General features: G+C 36.1%; 1 protein-coding gene across 2 annotated transcripts in view; it reads left to right on the forward strand.

Moving 5' to 3' along the window:
* Positions 1–18,313, forward strand: part of HMGCLL1 (3-hydroxymethyl-3-methylglutaryl-CoA lyase like 1) — an 88,262-nt gene that overhangs the window by 36,515 nt on the left and 33,434 nt on the right. The window contains exons 6-7 of one of the 2 annotated variants that reach the window (XM_042803572.1): positions 11,222–11,285; positions 15,721–15,909. In XM_042803572.1, coding sequence (XP_042659506.1) covers positions 11,222–11,285; positions 15,721–15,909 — 253 coding nt within the window. The remainder of the gene's footprint in view (positions 1–11,221; positions 11,286–15,720; positions 15,910–18,313) is intronic. The other variant, XM_042803573.1, reaches the window with a different exon arrangement.

Genomic DNA, 18,313 nt, shown 5'->3' on the forward strand with positions numbered 1-18,313 from the left:
TTATCTTCTGTGCAGTAGTTTTCACATGTTTAAGAAAGTGGCAACCTGCTGCTTTTTTTTCCACAGATTGTATGTCTAAGGCATTTGTAATACACCAGTAGCTGTTATTCTGGCACTGATACACTGACATGATGGAAATGACTGTTCCCATGATAGGATTCTGCAACATTCTCATGCATTTTTGTCTACTCTCTGATGAACTGTGTGGCAATGAGAAAGTAGCAGGATGGGAAGGCATGTACAGAGAGGAAGAAGTAGGAGGCAGAAAATTGTCAAACAGAAGCAGAGCACACATGCACAAAAAAAAAGAATATTGTAATAAATAAGAATAATAAGAAGGAGAACAAACCAAGGGGGTACAAAGAGAGGAGTATCAAGAAGCAGGTAATGAAACAAACAGAAAAAACAGCAGTGCAGAGATGAAGAGAAGTAAGATAATTGAACACAGAGAAAATACAATCAGATTATCTTTTAAAAGTTCTTATTTTGTACATCTAGTACAAAACCTGTTATTTCACTTCAGTATGCAAACCTAGGCAAACTTCACAATAGTACATGCAGGACAATTTAATTGAGTCTGTTGTGCCAGGTGCAGTATGTTACACAAGGTTTCAACAGTGGCCTGCTTGATACCAGGAATGCTACAAAGTGAACAGATTGGACATTGTGAATGAAAAAGATGTAAATTCACTCCAGCTATAGCTTTTTTCCTTAGGCTTACAGGTCTGAGAAAAGTAAATCGTTCAGAAGTAGGAAGCCATTGACAGGATCTGTCGATTTGTGGGATTATAACCAACTAAAGAATCCAATTAGAGAGGATAAGTATATTGAAGAGAAACTACATTTATCTTTATATTACAGCTGTCTTCATCACAAGATAGTAGCTTGGGAGCTAATTTATCCTGGTGAAAATTCCAGGTTGAGGCATCAGGAGATAAGATGCTGGACTAACATTACACTTCAGCAAATCAAAAATTTTAGGAGAGGTCTGTCTGGTATTTGTCCAGAGAGATCTAATATAACTCAATAATAAAGTAGCTAATCTGCTGAAAATATAAATTGCAGAATATGGAGCCTTATAACAAAAAGCCCTAACTGAGGTAGTAATTCTGAGTATCTAAAACATCCATTGAACATGGATTTCAGTATATGAAAATATTGAAAATTTTTAGCATGCTAATAAGTTAGAAGATAAAAGAGAACTGGTTAACACAATCCGTTTGGACTTTGAACTTTTTAAAAATGCCTTTCAGGGAGATTTTGAGGAGGTAAAATAGTAATTAATGAGAAATAAAATGTTGCCATGGATCAGAGTCTAGGCATATATGTTATCAAGTAAATAATTACCAGGTATTGTGATACACTGATTCTTTTTCCTACCCTTTCATACTCATTCAGATGTACTGCTCGTGGTTGCAGAGTTACAGGAGTCTGTAGGAAGCATTGACAGGGAATGATTGCTCAGAAATAATAAAAAAGAAGGATTGTTTAGTGTCCATCTACCTCAGTACTTTCTCTTAAGCTCCAGTGTACTGTCTTTTGTTAAGTAGAAATCTGAAGACCAGAAGAATAATAGTGGGAGCATGAAGATAGAAATGCAGAATTCATGACTTCTTTTTTTTAATGGTAGATCTCTTAGCAGTTAGAGTTCTAGAATGTGGACTTAAAACTTTTATTTAGTTAAAAAAATTAAAAATGCCAATAAAGAAGAAGAATCAGCTTTGAATGCCAAATCCAGGAAGTAAATACATCTGTTTACAACATTTCAGCTGTTTGTGAGGGGTAAGATTATGGAAGCAGACCATCATTTCCAACTTAATTCCTAGAAGACTAAACTATAATTTCCTCTGGTACTAACACCCAACAAAAGCCTGCACTCCTATAGGGAATTCATTAGGATTTGAGAGGAAGTAGTTCATTAGTTCCCAAATACTGCAGTACATTTAGAAGACTTTTGGAGTTTTGCATTTTATTTAATGATATAAAACACAGGGCTTCTCTTCCTAGATGAAAAAAAGTGTGGAAAAGATAATCAGAAAGTAAAACTTAAACAGAGATTTCATAGAAATATTCAGTGCAATCAGGGTGACTTTTTCCTGGAGATAAAACAATCAAAAAAGAATTAGCTATCAAAGCCTGTGATTTATGGTCTTGATTTATGATCCCATATTTAGCAGCTAATAAAGAAGATCCTTTTAGTGTCAGATAAAATAAATGGCATTTTTGTATCCCAGTTCCATGCAAATTTCTCTGAATGCTGAGACAGTCAAGGCCTTGTGGCAAGTTGTTCTTTATGCCATGATCTTTATGCTTTATATCCTGATCTGTAAGTATCACATAGACAAGTCAAGCAGGGGCAGAAACCGACAGTTTTAGAAATTGAAATTTGGGAGTTTCCGTTTAATGACCTCAAACCCAGAAGTTTGGAAACAAAAGGATGGAATGTTACATAATTCATCAGTTGACATTCAGTATTTAGAATTGATTCTCATGGTTTGACTACTTTTTATTTAATTTCAAGGGGAAAAATACTTTCAGGTTTTATGTTATTGCGTGGCTTCTATTTACTGAAAATATTTATATATTATTTACAATCTTTATTGTAAGGTGAGGCAAATCCGAGCATGATCACACAAGTCTGAGCTTGTCATCCTAAGTCTGCTTGTAGTTACTAGAGGGAAATAGGCAGCCTTCAGGCTATGATTTATTGTATGGGCTTTTTAAAGTACCTGCCTTAGGATAAGATGAACCACTCTGCAGATAATCCATCCTTTTGGCTGCAAAGGAGCTTGGGTCCTATTCTATGTTATTGAACCTATAGATAGCCTAAGGCATAGGCTGTAGATGATTATTTTTGATATCAGAAATTAGAACAGATGAATTCTGTCGTACCTGTGCATAGGCTAAGGACTAGGGCCTTATAATTTATGTAAATTTCAATAAATAGAAGAAATGTATTAATAGGGTTTGTGCTGCGAGGTAACACAAAATGAAACTGTGGACTATGTGGACAAATATTGGCACTCTCTGCACTGAGAATTAACATTTTGTTTTTTATCACCCTTTTGGAGATTGTCTACTTTTAAAGAACCACAGCCAAAACCTGCAGCCTTTTCTCAAGCAAGCTCCCAGGACTAAACATTTTGGCTTCTAATATAAATTTTGTTGGCTAAATATTTTGCTTGAATTACTTAGGTAATAAAAATATTAATATGCATAAATTGCATTTATATTAATTTCAATACAGAGATTGTTTCCTTTCTAAAGTACTATTATTGTTTGAAGTGTTATTTATTTGCAGGAAATGGGTAATTTAGTGCCTTGCCCTAACTCCTTATTTGTGCAGTTGAAAAATACTTCCAAAAATAATTTTAAGGGGTTCAAATTTTATTTCCTATTTTTACTGGCAATTTAGAATTTATGTAGTGAGCATAAATCATTGGCAATCCTTGAATCTTATGAAAAATGCACTCAAACAGTTGAAACTAAACTTTAAGCTTTTGCATGTCTTACTGTTGCTACAGCTGCACTAACATTACCTCGATCATCATCCAGAAAATTTATGTTGTCAGCTGTCACATTTAAAATCCGTAGCACAGTACACAGTTCTCTAAATGTTTACTAAATTAGTTCAAATGTTTATGAAGAATTGAAATCTTGCGTATGGTCTTAGAAGTTATACTACTTATTAGCATCATAAAGGGGTTTTTATTTTTATTTTTTTGTACGTGCATAAAAACTTTACAATAACATCTGGGACACATTCCGTGAAGACACTGAGCCAAATCAGTTAGAAACTGAGTGGTCAGCTAATTACTACTATGCATATTTTGCATGTGAAATGACACAGAATACTGCTGGTTTTAGAATTGCATCTTTTAATGCATAATGCAGGTACTATTAAAAATATAACATCTTTTTCAGTGATTAAAAATTAAGCCTAACAGCCATGATTGATGAAAAACTCTGGCAGATGGTAACTGCAAGTAGTCACTTGGACTGTGTTTTAATTTAAATGTATTTTAATGTCTATGTGAAGAAAATGTTAAGTAAATTCTGATTAAGCTAGTTTCTTCCAATTTACTGTATTCCAAAATTTAAAAAGGCACAGAAAGAAATTGCAATCAGTACAATAGAACAGTAAGGAAGTAAGGTCCTGTGTTTCCCCCTTTTCTGTGAATGATACTTCTCTACCTACTTTGTGTCCTGTGACAGTGAAATAAAGTCAAACTATCCCCCTCTGAAACATTCAGTCCTGTATAGGACTGTCTTAGTCCTAATAAAAATTAACTGGGAATATAAAACCTGAAAGGTTGTAATTCTGTTTTCTCTTCTAAAAAGCACTTCTCCGTGACCAGCAATTTAAAGCTGTATTTACGTCCCAGTCCTGAAAAATTTTCATGTGAATAGCCCTTTTGAGGCCATTTGGATATTTGCATGTACAAATGTGAATGTGTATGCAAATGTTTAGAGGTTCAGTGTTAGAAAAACAGATGCAAATGTTTGCTGTAAAATAGCTCTACAAGCGTTTCCTTACAAAGCTGCTGCTTCATAAATTAAAGCACATGTAATCACACATTAATTCTAAACTGGTGTATGTAATTCCTTTGTTTACAGTCCTGTGTCTTTTAAAGATGAGTGGTTTAGTGACGTTCACAATACATAAAAGCATATTGAAATGTATCAATATTTGGCTTACATCTGTATTTGTATAGAATTAAAATCCTGGTTGATATACTTGAAATATAGCAATATTTTTGGCTAGTTTATATTATGTTATAATAAAGGTTACATGTTACAACATACATAATTCCTTGTTGATTATAGGAAATAATTATTATTTTAATTAGATGCTGATATACAAAGACAGACACTAAATAGTGGAAGCCAAAAGAGAAAGAATTCATTTTAGTTATTTTTATCTTGTGCTAGTGATATTTAGATTTATTTTGAAAAAAAAACCCCCACCATATTATAACAAGTAATTCTGGAAACTAATAATGAAGTCTGTCTTGTTTATAAAGAAACATCCTGATTATCAGAAACTTCTGATTATCAAGACAATCTGATCTTTGGAATTCAGTTCAATAGTGATCTTTTTTTTCCCTTTTATTATAGATCCTCTTAAATACTTTAATTCAGGATATTTGGATGGCTTTACAATACTGTATTTTATATACTTTGTTAGAAGTACCCAGAGCTAAACTCCAATAATACAGTTTTGTACAAATTAATACAGTTTAAAGCTGCATATGTTTTATAAATACAGATAGAAACTTTGAACTCATATTTGGTATTCTGGAATACTTAGTGCTGGAGTACACATATTTTTCCACATTGCTTTAAACCCCCATTTTTAGACTATGCTGTATAGTTTAGCATAGTCAGAATTATATTGATAATAGGGTGATTTATACCATTAGAACTTCTTTGGATAGTAAAACCAATTTAACACCTTTGTGTCACTATAACTAAGCCTGTATTTAAGAATATGGGAACAACAAAATGTAGATGAACATTTAATAGACTTAAAAGCAACACATTTTACTGTGTGAATGGTAAACAAATCTACAGGTTCACACAGTATTAAGCCTGTGTTTGAGAAGCTGGAGCTTGCTGGGATGTGGGGATGTGGTGGGTTTCTCTGTAGTGGACACAGGTTAAAAGAAGGATGTAGGAGCCATTGTACTAATTCTATCATCCTGGGTGATTGCACTATGTAAGGGGAGAGATTTTCCTTAGGAATAACTTTATACCAACTTTTACCCGTTTTTTTGTGCTGCAAATAGAAAATAATGGTAGTAGGCCAGAAGAGATGATTTTTTTTTTTTTTTCAATTAAAAAAAGAGAGAGGGATACCTGTGGGAAGTAAAAATGATCCCTGTTTCTTCTTAAAGGGTAGCATAAAATCAGACTTGAAATGTTTCTATGAAATTATAAGACAACAATACAACATGTTTGGTAGTATGTTATGGATTGCTCCATGGATAATTTGATATGGTTATTAAAAGTTAAGTGGCTAAGTGGCCCTTCATGATAGTAACAGTTTTGTTCTGGTTTTAGAGCAGTTATCTTCTAGAACATAGTTCACAATTTAACAGTGTTTTCTGGGCATTCTAAAAATAGTAACATGACTATAGGATTCAGTTTGAATTGCATATTTATTACTCACAACTGGGCACTAAATACATGGAGATGTTGGATTTTTTTTTTTTGTTTTGTTTTTTTTTTTTAATCAAATATGGATAAAAAAATTCCTGGCCTTATTTACACATTTTGAGCTTGGCTTGGAGATTCTGTTTCTGGAAGAATCTCCTTTCCCTCTTCTCTTCTTTGTATTCCCCCTCTCCTTCCAGTAAAGATTGCCCGTTTCTAAGAAATGGCTTCCTTTGCAAAGGGACAGAGTATATCAACCTTAATATTATGAATTCACCAAATGATAGGCATATACATTTTAGCACGAACATCCAATAAAAATAAATACATCTGCAGTGAACATGGTAAATTATATGCGAACTTACACTATAATAATAAACAGGAAACAGCAGCATCTGAGTCTGCAACTGGCTTCTCAGGAGGCTCCGTGCTTCCAGCTGTGGTAGCAGCTGTGGATCTGGCTCTGGAACTCTTGCTGAAATAAGCTGACAAAGGGCTGATTACAACATGGAGTTCAGTTTCTGCTTGGATTCATTTTCCTTTTAACACACTTTGGTTATGAAAAGTTTGCTCATTTACCCTGTTTGTGGTTTTATATCCTGCCCTTCACAGTCATTGGGCTGGTGTGGTGATTATCACCATTCCTAGTGACCTTGATCGTGGGGACCTTACACTGTCTATACCATTTGTGGAACACGGCAATTTGGTTTTGGCTTACTGAAAGAAACTGAAAACTCTCTTCCTTTTCCTTCTCCCTCCCCATCCCCAGAGGCTGTTCAGCATTTTTGTCCAAAATATTACACAGTAAAGTTGTTGCGGTTTATTTTTTCAATTGTTTTTATATGCATAGAAAACAATTTAGGAGAAGACCAAATGATATTCACCTGCAGTGAAATCTGTAGGACAGGCAGATACTGGGTAAACTCTGCCAGGTGAATCAAGTAGAGAAGTTATTTTTATTACTTTTTAATAAAGGAAGGAATTCTGATTTCACAGAACCTGAGTGAGCAAAACAGCATTTACCCATGTGTTCCCAAAGCTGTATAGATATGTACCCTTATTGCAGGTCCTTCTTTCCACCTCTGGTTGAATGGACTCTTCTTAATGGCATGCTAAAGACATAGTTAAGCTACTAAAAATTCTGGCATTGTTTCAGCAAAGATTTAAGCACATACTTAGAATTAAACACTTCCATTGCAGAGTCTGCTTTGTGAACTCCCAGATATCAGCTTCTGCTCTCATACTGTGGAATGTCCCTGGTCAATATCCTGAGACCAAGACAGTCGTTTTTATTATGAAGTCTTCTTTTCTTTCAGTCCCGCCATCTTCTAAGAAAACAGCTGTATTCTTCAGCTTAACTGAATTACAAAATTAAATCCCAGTTGCCTCTGTAACTCATTGCTCAAACTCTTCTTTTTCCCTATGTTGCTTTTTCTCCTAAGGAACAATAGATAAAGTATGTGCTTCCTTCTGTCACTTTTCTCCCTCCCTTTCCCTAATCCTTTCTCCTCCACTGTCAGAGCAGCAGGAGTTTCTTGTCTACTCTCCCTCTGTACCCCTTCCACTTGCCCCAGTGACCCCATGTTCTGTTCTTCCTCTTATTTCTCCCCTCCCTTATTCTCTTTCTTAACCTCTCACTGTCCTCTGGCTCTTTTCCACTGCAGTATAAGCAAGCATTTGCCTCTTAAAGATTGCACCTTTGACCCTACTTGGTTCTTCATACCATATCTCACTGCCTATCTCTTCTTCGTTCCTAAGCTCATTGAAGGCGCTGTTTATAATTACTGTCTGGAGACCCTCTTCTGTGATTCCCTCCTATAACTCCTACACTTTGGCTTCTGTTCCATGCTTGCAACTGCAACAGCTCTCACCAAACTCCCTGATGACAAGATCTCAGAAACAGTAGTCTATCCTCATTCTTCTTGACTTGTCAGTAGTTGCTGCAGTTGACCAGACTTCTTTAAACTTGTGTCTTTTGTTGCTTTCTGTGGCTGTTTTGCTAATGTTCTTCTTTCTAAGCAGTTCTTCAGCATGCTCTTCAATGGAGGGATGTGGTTGGAGGTGTGGGGCTCTGCTTTGGCTGGAATCTTTTGTGCTTTTAATGCCTTATCAGTTATTTCATACACAAAAAAAGAAAACGTACAAGCCAAACGTATCTGTAGATAACAGATCTACCTTCCTATTGAAACCTATTTCCTCTCACTTGAGCTTATTGGAACCACATGGATGCAATTACAAAGCATCCTGCCCGGTGCTGCCTCAAGTCTAGATGTCTTGGCAAATGCTCAGAGCAGACACATTGATTATCATCCCTCTTTCATGCAGACATGCATATTTTCTCCTTTCATATGCTAGACTCTCTCTACCCCAGCTAGCTATACTCAGTCCCTGCCTGCATCTGTTCCAGTTTGCATTACTTTTGCTATAAATGACTCAGATTGTATCTCTTGTCTCCAATAAGAATATAACAAGGGCTTGTCAACTGGAATTAATATTTTATGTCCTCTGTTAAAAATGCTTATCCTGATATATGTTTGGAGTGCATTTCACTCTTTTACAGCTTCATTTTAAGCATTTTACTTTCTTTGTCATTATCATCAAGTAAGTCCCATTTCTATTGCTCCTGTCCTTTGTCCATGGAATCCCAGTGCTTTTTTTTTGTATTGACAGTACCAAGAAATTTAATGTTATCGCCACATCCCTACTTTTTATGCCAATTCATTAAATGAAAATACTAAGTAAAATTCTGCCAAGCTCATCCTTGATGAGCTCTACTGAAAAAAAGTTCTTTCATTCTCCAAGGGACTTTGTTCTGTTTCTGGCAGGAAGTTCTTTATCTGTCAAATTGTTTCAGTAATCCCTATTTTCTCCAGTTTTATATGGAATATCAGATGCCCAGTTAGATTATATCTATCATATTTTAATGGTTTAAAATGTCAGTCTAGTCACAATGTTATAGGCATGCAGAGAGTTCATAATCTCAAACAGATTTGTACCTTGTAGTAGGCAGATTCCTCAGGTCAACACATACTTTTGTACCCCAGCAGACCCAGATGAATTACGTAAACTCAGGCAAGTTTCTGCTTGCTGGTGTGAACCACAGGGAGTATAACCTTCTTCTCTAGATACCTTTTGGCCTACTTTTACTTTTGTTTGCCCTACTCCATTCCAGATGTCATTCATGCCACATTATCACTACTAAATCTTCTTGATCTAACATATGTAGCTGCTAGGAAAATGTAAAGATATATGTAATTAAAGGGAACATGTGCACGTACATACTGTATGTTTTGCATTTACTTTGTATTTAGTAATGTTCTTGGTCACTTCATAGTAAGTGTTGTGGCTGATGTTGCAAAACAATTTCAGTAAAAGCCTGTGTATTCACTAGCTACAGGCATAATATAATACTATGTAAAAAGCAATCCTTTGGGTCTGAAATTTTTTGTGCTTGGTTTCATTTGAAAAACTGTTTACATATAAAAAAATGAATGAAATTATCCTGAATTGTTTTTGAGTTATGTGTCACTGAAGAGCGAGTCAGTGTTTAACTGTTAACAGTAGCTACTTATTAAATCTTTAGATAAGAAAATTTAGAATTTTGAAACTTACACAATGACCTCTAAATTGTGATATTTAATGAAGTCTATGGCCAAGTTTCAAAAACCTGGTTTTCATAATGACATACGGATAATTGAAATCATGCATCATAGGCATCTGGACTAAAATTATGAGCAGGTTGTAATGGACCCAACCACTTTTGTCGAAACAAAATTAATTTTCGTTTCTTTGTCAGGGATAATCAAGTTCTTTTTAGGTTCAAGGTTTGCTTCATTCACACTGTTACTTCCAGTGTGCCAACACTGTACCTTCGTATAAGGGATGGAATATGTTCTATGCATTAAAATCTTGGCATTTTTTTCACAGTTTGTTTTTGCCTGTTACTTGTCGTAATTTCACATTCTATCAATCAGTTTCTCCTTCAACCAAAAAAGAAACAATGCATCCTTTACCCTATGGACCTTGACTACATACAAACTGGCATCTGTTCAATCTTGTTTGCATTATACAGTGTATAATTTTACATTATATCCTTCAGTGATGAAGGAAGGGGAATGATGGGGGATCGATGAATGCTCTTGTTCTTCTGTTAAGCAGTTGAGCAACCTCCCACTGGGACCGGGGCTCTGACTGCCTCTGAATTTGGTGTAGATCCCTCTACAGCCACACTTCTTTTGATTTTGAATGACTGTTTCTGGTTAGTTTAATTCTATTCCTAATCAATTAAAGATAAACAATTAGAAGTTTAATTAGAACTTCATGGCTCATAATTGTCATTAACAAAAGGAAATTTGAAGCAAATTCTATGCTAACACAGCATCAAGACTGAACAATGGAGGCTTGGTTGTGGCTTTCAGATTTTGTGCTTTGTGGAGCCGATAGCTGCTGAGAGACACAGTCTGGCTTCTCAGTTTCTTCTTGTCCCAAGGCATACCTAAACTACAACTTGCAATGGAGCTATAATTTTTATGCGGTACTGGGACAGAAATGCAAGTACAGAGATAGAGGGTGAAAGCTACCCCTTTCACCACAATTCTAATGACTTATGAGATGGTGGGGTTGTTATAAGTTGCTTGTGTCCGTGTGTTGCGCTCTGATCTGGGTAGCTGGCACGAGGAAGAAAATGATACTTTCCTCTGAATACCTTATGTGGGCCAGCCAAGGCAAAACTTGAGCTGGCTCTTACAACTTCAGAAGGAAATACCATGAAAAATTAAAGTCTCCTGCAGCAGTGTTAGCTTAGCTGCATTGCCAGTCCTTTATAACTTGTGACATACATTGAGCATAAATAAAGCTATAAATCCCTGTCCTGTGATTTAGAAAGAAAATTGATAAACCTGCTATTTTCATCTGGTGTAATTTTAACTTTTCATTCAAGTGTTTATTCTACACTGACTGGCTTAAGTATTCAAAAATATATTTAACCTTTTTTTTAATAAACATGGATGGATACAGATACGCATATATAAAACAGAAGTATCTTTCTCTGTTATTTTTATTGTAGGTATGTGTCATGTGCATTGGGATGCCCATATGAAGGAAATATCGTACCAGCCAAAGTGGCAGAAGTAAGAGTGAACTTCTGGCTTGTCTTTTTAATGAATCAAAAATACATTTTAAAATGTCTAGAAGTATTGTTCTCTACTTAATCCTAAAAAGTTCTTTAATGGATAAAATTTAAGGAAAACAAACACAAAACATAGCTAATACAAAAACTGGGTGCATAACCTCATTCAACCATATGGAGTCAAATCTAAGGAAATTAGTATGTTTTGAATGTTATCAGTGATGAAGAAAAATATTATGTGCTATTTGCTCCAACAAGAAGGTAAGGAAATGCTTAAGGAAATATACTCAAGCATATATGCCAGTGGACCATGGTGTATGAAGTGATTTCCAGCACAACCTCTTGCAAAGCGTATCTGCTTTTAAATCCATTTTCTGCTGGCATAAGCATACTGTCCTGTCAGCTGGTAGGGTCTCTGCAGCTACATTGTGCTTCTAGCGAGTGTCATATGAACCAAAACTCATCCCCAACGTGATTTGCTGCTACTTAACTTGCTCTACTGCTATGGTGGAATAAGCTGCATTTTCGCTCCCCACTCCCTTTTCCCGTTTAGGGTAAAGGAGAAGAAAGATGAATGTCTTAGTCCAGCCTTTTTTTCCAGCAGAGAAAGAGATGAGTGAAACGGAAGTGTTAAATTTTGCAGAACGGCAAAGAGGGCATGAAAACTGAAATGGACAGTAGAGAAGAAAGTGGAGAGAATTCAAGAGGCACAAGGCAGAACACGCTGGCCTTCCTTCTGGAGACTTGTCTTCTCTGTTACAGTTAATCACCTAGTTTTGTTGATCTAGCAGAATCTCCAAACCACATTTTATTTATTTATTTATTTGTAGCACTAGCAGCTAGTCAGCATTTGTCTGATATATTGCATTCTGCATGTGTGACTTTCAGGTCCAGTTCTCCTGCATCTTCTTGTATACATTCCAGATGGCGGTTGTGATAATACTTCTCCCACAGCAGCCACATATACTCACACTATTTGAAAAAAATAGCTAAATTGGAAGTTACTCAGTATTACTAAGTTAATTTGGTTTAATATGAAGTGAAAGTTAGAAGTGACAGAGCTTTAGTTAGAGCAGTGATGACAGATTCAGCAGTGCTGTTGGTAAATTGCTTATTGCAATATCATGTTCTCCAACAGGCTTCTTTCCATGTGTTGCTTGTTTTGCAACTACTCCTTGCACAGAAGAGCTGCTCCTCTTCAGTTTGCCGGTGGGAGTACTACTTAACGTTCCAAACCTGCAAACTTTTACTCACACAGATATTTTTATTTTCTGTTTTCATCCTAGTAGGTGTCTTCCTGTGTACCCATACACCATCATGTATGTGTTTAAGAATAAAAGCTGTCCTGTTAAAGTTATTGAGGCCCTGATTCAGCAAGCACTGATGTCTATATAGAAGCATGTGATTAGCTGTTAATGGATTTTACATAAACACATGTATTCATCCTTTGCTGAATCAGAATTATCAAAATTACAGGCCGTGTTGTTAAATCCTTTCAGAGAGCTGCCTCTCTGGTCATCATCTTTCTCGTGATGGTAGTGTGTGACTCCCTTGACTGTGAATTACAGTCAGCAGCTATGATTGAGATGTTTAGACTGTTTCTTCTGCAGTCAGTGACAGTGACCAATATTTTTTTTTGTTTAAGCAAAAGATTTTTTAGCTAAAGCAAAACCAATTAGGAGAGGTGACTCATTAACCAGATTACATGCTTTTCTAGCTTACTAGGTACATGACTGTTTTATACATAGTTACCCAGTGAGTTCAAACTTCAGATGCCTTTAGACTTCTAGAATCCATCTGGTACATCCATATAGTCCTTTATTTAAAAACCCCCACATTTCTCATCTATTAAAATAAACTGTGTAGTCCTTTTTTATCACTCTGCTTTTTCTTGAAATGGAGTCACTGTTTAACCATTTATCATCCCGTGGTTTGTGAATTTCAACCTTAGGCAAATAAGACTTGAAAGTTGTTGGAAGCACTGTGTAACATACTTGAAGCCAGTTGTGTTATCCATTGTCTTCCAGTCATATACTTGGCTGTTTTTATTTTTCTGCCTGTTTCTTTCCCTCCTTAGCTTTCTTTTAACCTAGAGCAGTAAATCCATGTAAGTATTATCCAGAATACAGGATGATCAGGCTACAGAAAATGTGCCTATTCTTACTGGAATGCTGTTGGATTATTACAAAATTTCCCTTACAGCACAAGGACTGCAGTGTGTTTTTATGTTGTTATTTGCTTAAAATAATCTGTAACTCAATTATGACCTTTTGTATTCAGTTTAAGAGTACAGTTTTAGACATTATTTCCAGCAGTAGGATTGTTCACATGCATAAGGGGTTGCAGTGTTGGGTCACCAACTCCCGTTTTGATCAATGCAGTCAGGGAAGTAGGAGAGTAGAACAAGACTCATACATAGTAAAACTGCTCAGTGGTGCAGAACACAACCCTGTTCAATCAACAAAGCTGCAAGCTCGTAGTCACATCCTGATTACACTGACAAAACAGTGTGTTCTCTTCTCCCCCACTCTCGTCCCCAAAATCCACATTGAAAACTTACAAAACTATAACTAATGGGCTGCCTCCTACTATGGTAGGATAGAAAATTTGGTATGAAAAACTCCCATTCATCTTCCAAGCATAGGCATTCTTCTTGAAATTAAATATAGATCTCTTTTTAAGGGTCAGTTTAAGGTTAGATCATGACAAGTCAGTGATGATGCTCAGCTTGTTAGTAGTTTCCCCCTCTCTTCTTTCATCTTCCAGAAAGCTGAAAGACCTAAGGACTGAGCAGGGGAAAGAAGTGAAGTATGTGTTCTAGCAATTTATATAGTCTTTATTGTCATTAAAATGCTCATCTAGAAAAACTTTGAATCATGAATTAAAAACAACATGAGAAAAAAATGAAGTTTACTTCCTTTACCCTGATCTTAAACTGAGGTTTGGGGATTAACTAGAGGTAATCCACCACTGCCAAAGATTTTTTTTTCTTACAACAGTAGTCCAGTTGAAACACCTGCCACGTGTTGATGATATAAAAATATGCTGTGAGATAGAATCCCTTTTTGCAATCTGGCGAATGTCACTTTCCTAAAGTGTATATTGAATTTATGTTGATACGAACCTGGGGCTCTTAAAAGCCCAAAGAGTTTTAGTACATTTGCAGTAGTCATAGCACTTCCAAGCTTTAAGCAGAACAATTCAGACTACTTGAAGTTATTTTTCAGCTGTTCTTTGAATTAAGTGAACATCAATATTAATCCAGCACTTCTGAGACTGCTGGTGCAGCACTTTGTCAGCTTCCTCAGACATATTCACAGCAATCCCACTGATGATGTCCTGGAATTGCTTTAACAGCATAGTGCAGTGCAACTGAAGATGTCTTGGAAAAGGGCTGTACTTCTTCATTTCTAAACAGTTAATTTCCAGACTGGGATTCCATTCCAGTGGAGTGGCCTTTCAGGATTGCTGATACACACTGGGGAATCCTAAAGGGGACAAACATACTCAGCATATGAAAATAAGATTAAACTCTTTCCAAATAAATTAAACAAAACTAAGATGGAAAGATCCTACATTCAGCTTCTAAAGCAATATTTTTGGTGCAAACATGATTTTGTGCTTCTGAGTGTATGTCTCTCCCCATAGAAACATTACGCAGCCAGACCTTGATTCTCTTACTCGTACAAAGAACTCCCCAAAAATGTAATTCCAGAAACATTTAGGCCTCTGCTTACATAAGTAAGAACTATTTGTATACGGTTTTGTTTGGTATTAAGAAAAAATTTAAAACTTAAAGACTAGAATGTTAATTTAGTTACAGTTTAGCTTTGTTAGCATTTTAATGTTTGCTGTCATGAAAAGCAAGCAAAATTAATATTAACTACCACATCTTAAAACTTCAGTATTCATTGATGTTTTCATTGCCAAGAGAAAGCAAAATCAGTTGTCTTGTTAATTATTTATTGCCTTAGTTCAGCCGTGTGCTTGGCTCTGTGTAATAAGCAAACAAAAGGGCAGGTCTTTACCCTGCACAACTTGTAAGCTGAAAAGTACACGGAGAAAACCAAACAGCTGGGAAATCCCCAGAGAGAGGAAGATGTTGGGAAAGGGCTTGACAGAAACTTAATTCATAGTGTAAAATCTTGCTTATTTGGAATCTGGGAGAGTCAAAAAGCAAGTTCCTGATGGATTTGGCTTGGTTGGTTATTCCATGTACAGAAGCAGAACTATAAATTTAAAATAAGAGGATCTATGGGACATTCTTCTTGGGTGACAATTTTCAAGAATGAATAGAGGGTTTCTGATACATAGGTCCACCTTGGTACATCAAAACCTGAAACCTACACAGAAGTGTATCCTTTTTGATGTATGTTCTTGACCTTATTTTATATTCTTTCATCTTGACCTTTTCATGTTTTTCTGTTCCTAATCAGGTATCTAAGAGGCTGTACAGTATGGGCTGTTACGAAATCTCTCTGGGGGACACAATTGGTGTGGGGACTCCTGGAAGTATGAAAAGAATGTTGGAAGCTGTTATGAAAGAAATTCCTCTGAGTGCTCTTGCTGTTCACTGTCATGACACCTATGGCCAGGCATTAGCCAATATCCTCACAGCCATACAGGTAACACAGGTTCTCATTTTATAGACATCGTAGTTGTAGTCTTAGTTTAATTCAAATGCACAATGTAAAAAAATTTCAGCCATAGAGAAATTACTAAAAAAGGAAAGAGGCACTCACTAAACTTTCAGAAAGTATTGCTCACATATTGGATTGTCTAAAGGTATTACTGCTGTTCCTTTTGCAAGAAAATGTCAATTCTTATCTACTTATTACCTTCAATTCCATACAGAATCACTAAGAAACAGTGGTGATTATTATATTCCACTGATTTTGGATGAATGAGGGAGATAAAATATTTTTTTTTTCTGGTGTCTCAGATTCCACTTTTCTTAGGAACATCTGTATGTTCATGGTTCACTAAACTAAAATTTCTATTTCATAGAGGTGTCTAAGTATAAAATAGAATAACGCATAATTACATCTTGATTTCAGATGGATAGATCTAAATAATGGGTGATTATGTACACATGCAGAATGGTCTAGATAATTTTATCATTGTTAACATGCCCTTGGTATGCTTTTTGGTTTATATCTTCCAAATAAGATTAGCAACAACTCTGTATCCTATTTAATCTTCTTTCAAATCTGTGGCTAAATAATCAGAAAAAAATAATTCCATAAGATATATTTTTTCCTTTGTGATAATATATATTTTAAGAATAGGACACAATACAAGAAACAGACTACAAGTTCTGATGTAGTTTTTGTAAACATAATTTTGAAAAATATCTTAATGTGTACATGCATTCCTAAGGAGACTTATTTTACTAAATGTTACAGAATCAAAAGCTGTTTACAAACTGTAGGTCTTTATTGTTCTGTTTTGTACTTAATGGCATCTTCTTCTTCCTTTCAATTCAGGCAGTCATTTTTAAGGTCAACTTACCTTTTTCCCTGCTTGTTATTTTGGCAAAGCTCTTACTGTGTTGTTTAGAAATAACAGCAGTGTGTTAACAGTATTTGTGATATAAGCAACAAGAAGGAACAGGAAGGTGTTTCAGTATGGGAATCTCAGAAGGTATTTGATAAAATACGGAATGACAAAATCTGGTAAAAAGAGTTCTAACGTTTACTCTCAGTGTTCACTATTGACCCTTACTCACTTTGACTGTTGCAAATGTATGTACCACGGGATGAATAAATTGTTAATTTCACAGTTAGCTTCAGTTGCAGATGTAATAGCTAAAAGTATGAAAACCCCTGAGCATGGGAGGAGTTCGCCATAAAAATACTTGAAGCATTATTTTTCAAATCCTTCCTTAAAATAATTGCTGTCATGCTGCCTACTAAACACTGAACAATGGCTATGCTTTGTTAACCCTCGTATTTGCTGTAAGTGATTCTTGTTTCAGGTTTGCCTCCTGCTCCTATCTTTTTATTTACTTCTTAAATCAACTATGTAGGAGTTAAAGGGGAAGAAAGCTCTTAGGTACTTAATGTGCAGTTCAGGCTAATTAGCATGTAAATTCAAGAGAGCATTAGACCTGAAAAAAAAATCCCCGTGCAACCTTCTCAGATTTCTGGGAAGCCAGGGGTGCCTGAGACCCACCAGAAAACTTCCCTATGTGCTCAATTTCTGCTACAGTGCATGTCTAAAAGTGCAGTGTTTTTGGCTGAGCAGAACTTGTCATAGATTTTGCCAAAAGTCCTTGATGAAGCAGGCATGACACAGTCTCTCTGACTGGCTTTTTGCAAGCAGCTCCTTGGCTCGCTCTAAAGGGAGGTCCCCAGGCTCTTGGATCCTCAAACAGAGCTTGCACGTCACAACATCCTCTCCTGTCTCTGGTCAAAGAAACGGGGCAGCTAGCAGCGAATTATAGCTGAGCAATACTCTTTCTAACACAGGACAACTTTTACAGGTCAACTGGACGGTAAAGTGCCAAAGCCAGTGGATCAGAGTGCCCAGGTCACTTTGTGCCCCTGCCATCAGGCACTTTCCTCTCTGCCAAAGATACATGAATGGCAAAATACTGGAGTAAAACCCCTTGTCTTCAACTCAGCCGTTCGTTTCATAGACCAGACTCCCCACAGACGCAAATTCCTTACCCTTCTTCCTTTGTGGGTCTGTGCGACCGACACAGTATTTCATTGGGAGTGAAATGTGTTTGAGGAGTTATAGAAATAATGGGCTATGTTTATTGTTTGAAAACAAGTTTAAAGAACATTCAACAGGCAAATTACACTCTTCCTTTTGCAGACTACAACCTCAGACTGAATACTATTGTATTGTATATTGTATTTCCTAAGAATTAATGAATGACAGCTGGAAAGCCACAAATCACTCTGCACTAATTCAGGCATTGCTTCTATGGGAGATCTCCTAGGAGTGGAAAGAGGTGCTGGTGATTCAGTAAGTGATTTTTTATACAGATCACATTGTTCCATGAAGGATTATACTACCCGG

Source organism: Tyto alba, unplaced genomic scaffold (genome assembly GCF_018691265.1).
Source record: "Tyto alba isolate M040663 unplaced genomic scaffold, T.alba_DEE_v4.0 Super-Scaffold_40, whole genome shotgun sequence".
Lineage (NCBI taxonomy): Eukaryota > Metazoa > Chordata > Aves > Strigiformes > Tytonidae > Tyto > Tyto alba.